General features: G+C 43.0%; 1 protein-coding gene across 7 annotated transcripts; it reads left to right on the top strand.

Moving 5' to 3' along the window:
* Positions 1-475: 475 nt before the first annotated feature.
* On the top strand, positions 476-3,963 carry LOC147637704 (delta(24)-sterol reductase-like). Of its 7 annotated transcripts, none has more exons than XR_015266076.1 (4): positions 477-829; positions 1,276-2,620; positions 3,108-3,386; positions 3,865-3,963. XR_015266076.1 is itself a non-coding variant. In XM_086799533.1 (3 exons), the coding sequence occupies exons 2-3, from the start codon at positions 1,367-1,369 to the stop codon at positions 3,269-3,271; spliced, it is 1,713 nt and encodes a 570-aa protein (XP_086655659.1). In that variant the 5' UTR covers positions 476-829; positions 1,276-1,366; the 3' UTR covers positions 3,272-3,563. The 7 variants fall into 7 exon arrangements, 4 of the variants coding, with proteins under 4 accessions (XP_086655659.1, XP_086655661.1, XP_086655660.1 ...); XR_015266074.1 differs by having other exon boundaries at positions 2,813-3,386; XR_015266075.1 differs by having other exon boundaries at positions 481-996; positions 2,813-3,386.
* Positions 3,964-4,179: the final 216 nt, after the last annotated feature.

The following is a 4,179-nucleotide window of genomic DNA, read 5'->3' as shown; positions in this document are numbered from 1 at the left end:
TCTCTCTCTCTCAATAAGAGTCTATACTTAACCAACTTTTTGCTCAAAGGAAATAAAAATTACTAAAATCTATCATTGCCTTTGAAAGGATTTGTAAATAATCATGATAAATTTCTTCTCTTCTTTCTGAGTGCACTTGTAGAACTATGCGTTTTTCTTCCAGATTTTAGTTAGTGAAAAAATAAAATAAAAATAGACAAAATTGGGCTTGATTGTTAGCCGGTTTTTTTGTATTCTTGAAGTTTCTCTTGCCTATTCCTTCTCAAGAATTCTTGAAGTTTCTTGAGCTTGTTCCTTCTTTAAGGTGCAACTGCAAGGTCCTTTTCAGTGGGCCCAATCTTTGTCACTGCATAGTGTAGATGCATGCCTTTGGTTCATTCTCTCTCTCTCTCTCTCTCTCCCTCTCTCTCCCTCTCTCTCCCCCACACACACACCCCCACTTTTTCCTTACTTTGGCAGCGCTCTTGTGCATGTTTGTGTGATAATAATGTGTGGGAGCATTGAGCGTATCAACTTGAAGGTAATGTAAGCCATGGTCAAGGGAGGGTAGTAATCTGGCCAGTGGTGACAGTTAGATAACCGTACCTGCACATGCATGATGCATGATGCTTTTCAGTTGCAGCACAGAACTAGCCTAGTACTGTAGAAGAGAAAGGAGAGGGGTTGCGCATGCATGTGTGTGCGTGTGTGTGTGAGGGAGAGGGCTTAAGGAGTAATTAAAGTCCTTCGCATGCGTATGCGCCCAAAAAGAGAGGGGAGATTGAAGCAATCGAGCAAATTTAGAAGGGACTCGGCCTCACCCGCAGCAACGTACCTACTCTACCAGTAGGTATGGTTCCTTCCTTTTCTGCTACATAGAATAGTCTTCCTCTCCTGCTCTGTAGCTTTTGGGCCCTTTTTTTTCTTATGGTGCAACCCTAGTCTCTGTTATTAATAACAAAATCTCATCATTTTGGATCTCGCTGGCAACTTCTTTGGGGTTTCCTTTCTTGACAGGTCAGTATTTTCTTAATACCTCTGATCTTGCCTAAATTTACTATCTAATTTTCTCTTTCAAAACTTCCTCATTATTTTTCAAGTCTGGGTAGTCTACATCAGATCATCAAGGTTTTTTTCCCAAAAAATCATTCCATGAATATAAATTAAGCTTAAATTATATATTCTAAGGTCTTTATGAGAAGCTTTTAATCATAGATTGCATGATTTGAGTTCTCCTGCCTTCTTTTGTGCTTACCGAGTTGCCCCCCCCTTTTTTTTTTTTTTTTTTCATTTCAGCTGTTGATAAAAGCATGAGGTTTGCAAGTATCCGATCTGTATAACACTAGGCATTTCATCCCCCCATATCCTTGACATTCAGTACCTGGCCATGCCAACTGAGCTGCAACAGCCACTGGTTCGGCCCAAGCGGAAAATTACCTTTGTTGATTACCTGGTCAAGTTCCGATGGATCCTCGTCATCTTTGTGGTGCTACCCATCTCCGTCACATTTGACCTCTTGACCTACCTTGGAGACAAGGTGTCGGAGAGCAAATCCTACAAGAGGAGGCAGGAGGAGCATGACAAGAATGTGGACAAGGTCATCAAGAGATTAAAAGAAAGGGATCCTGCAAGGGATGGCCTGGTATGCACAGCCCGGAAACCCTACATCTCTGTGGGCATGCGAAATGTGGACTATAAGAGAGCCCGCCATTTTGAGGTCGACCTTTCCGAATTCAGAAACATCCTCGATATTGACAAAGAGAGGATGGTTGCAAGGGTAGAGCCTCTTGTGAACATGGGTCAGATCACCCGGGTGACTGTGCCCATGAATGTATCTCTTGCAGTGGTTGCTGAGCTAGATGATTTAACTGTGGGCGGTCTTATCAATGGCTATGGCATCGAGGGGAGCTCTCACATCTATGGATTGTTTGCTGACACAGTGGTCTCTTATGAAATCATTCTTTCTGATGGGACTCTCGTAAAGGCAACTGCCGAAAATGAGTATGCTGATCTTTTCTATTCAATCCCTTGGTCCCAAGGCACTCTAGGTCTTCTTGTTGCAGCTGAGATAAAGCTCATCCATGTCAAAGAGTACATGAGAGTGACTTACCGTCCTGCTCATGGGACACCCTATGAACTCGGGCAAGCCTACATTGAGTCTTTCACGGATCCAGATGGCAACCAGGATTCAAGCGATGAAGTACCTGACTTTGTGGAGACTATGATCTACAATGAAAATGAAGCAGTTTGCATGACGGGGAGGTATGCATCCAAGGAGGAAGCCAGGCAGAGAGGCAACAAGATCAACGAGCAGGGCTGGTGGTTCAAACCGTGGTTTTATCAGCATGCACAGACAGCTCTAAAAAGAGGAGAGTTTGTAGAATACATCCCTACGAGACAATACTATCATCGTCACACCCGTTCTCTTTACTGGGAAGGGAAACTTATACTACCTTTTGCAGATCAATGGTGGTTCCGCTTCCTCCTTGGCTGGATGATGCCACCAAAAGTGTCCTTTCTGAAGGCCACTCAAGGGGATGCCATCCGGAACTACTATCATGAGAAGCATGTGATTCAGGATATGCTCGTTCCCCTATACAAGGTCCCAGAAGCTTTGGAGTTCTCTCACAGAGAATTAGAGGTTTGCTTCTCTTCACACGTTATGACCTGTTTTACTCATGTTTTGTAAGGTTCCTTTGTCGTTATGGTTTTGTAGGATGCTCTTTCTTGACACTCGATTTCTCCCCCCCGCCCCCCCCCCCCAAAAAAAAAATAAATAAAATAAAAAAATAAAAAAAAATCTATCTTCTGTTCACGTTTTTGCTGCTTGCAGCTCTATCCCATCTGGCTGTGCCCGCACAAACTGCATAGGTTTCCATACAAGACAATGATCTACCCAGAGCCTGGGTTTGAGCAGCACCATCGGAGGGGGGATACACCTTATGCGCAAATGTATACTGATATAGGGCTATACTATACCCCCAACCCCATTTTGCGCGGAGAGGAGTTTGATGGCGTGGAAGCATGTCGAAAAATCGAACGTTGGTTGATTGAAAATCATGGATTCCAGGCCTTGTATGCTGTCACTGAACTGAATGAGAAGGATTTCTGGCGAATGTTTGATGCAGGGCTCTACAGCCAGTGCCGTGAGAAGTACAAGGCAGTGGGGACATTCATGGGAGTCTACTACAAGTCCAAGAAGGGAAGAAAGACAGAAAAGGAGGTCCGAGAGGAGGAGCAGAAGCTGCATGAGAATGTGTATGCAGACCTTGAAGCACCCATGGAGGGGTAAATAAGGATATGGTATGCTTCACTCATATGTGAAGCTTAGCTTAAGAAGTCTTTTAATAGGCTCTAGTTGCTCTACTTCCAGCATATGAAGAGAACCTTTGATGCCCAATTTTGCTGCTATCAGAATTATTGTTCTTCATTGGTACACACTGCAAGGGCAGATAGGGACAGTTTTGGGTTTCTTCAAGATCTCTTAACCTTAGCTCTGTAGTTGTTGCAGCTAGCTCACATCATTAGATGATTGATTTTTGAAAAATCTAGCTTGGCAATTTCGCTGCCACGTTTTTGAGGTACCTATGGTGCTGCTCTGTCTGCCTATGTCTCTCTCTCTCTCTCTCTCTCTCTCTCATTCTTGCATGTAAAAATCTGATGGCATGTACATGCAATGAGCAAAGCAGACCCAGAAGTAATGAAACACTCAAGGAGAGTGGGCAACAAATCATTGCTTGTAAGAAGCTGTTGACTCATTCAAGCAATTTGCAAAATGGACACCCATATGTGATGAATAGAAGCAAACACTTGAGATGGATGTGTGTGTGTGAGAGAGAAAGTTTTCACAAAAAAAGTGTGTGTGTGTGTGTGTGTGTATGAGAGAGAGAGAGAGAGAGAGGTTTGATTGAATGACTCAATTGTTGAGGTAGAGGGGTTCTTGAATCGTCTCGTGGACTATGTATAGTTAATATGTTCTTTCCACTCTTTCCATTTCCATCATACATAATAAGCTGCTTAGGACCATATATTATTTGTGAATGTGTTGACATATTTAAAGAATCGAGAGATCGAGGTTCTTTTGCAGGAGGAGAGAAGAGACTATTTACCCTAGCTATTCTTACTCAATATTACTAAATGAATGAATTACCCTACTGATTCTTTTGCAGGAGAAGACAAGAAACTATTTACCCTACCTAT

This window comes from Cibotium barometz, chromosome 6 (genome assembly GCF_041138505.1).
Source record: "Cibotium barometz isolate CiBa-2024 chromosome 6, ASM4113850v1, whole genome shotgun sequence".
NCBI classification, from domain to species: domain Eukaryota; kingdom Viridiplantae; phylum Streptophyta; class Polypodiopsida; order Cyatheales; family Cibotiaceae; genus Cibotium; species Cibotium barometz.
Note: the sequence above shows the minus strand (reverse complement) of the source record. Positions and strands in the feature narration are given on the sequence as shown.

What these genes read in the sequence shown, in the direction of transcription:
- LOC147637704 (XM_086799533.1), top strand. Translation starts at nt 1,367, where the DNA reads ATGCCAACTGAGCTGCAACAGCCACTGGTTCGGCCCAAGCGGAAAATT. An exon ending in TCTCTCACAGAGAATTAGAG is followed by an intron (nt 2,621 to 2,812) that starts GTTTGCTTCTCT and finishes TGCTGCTTGCAG; the next exon opens with CTCTATCCCATCTGGCTGTG.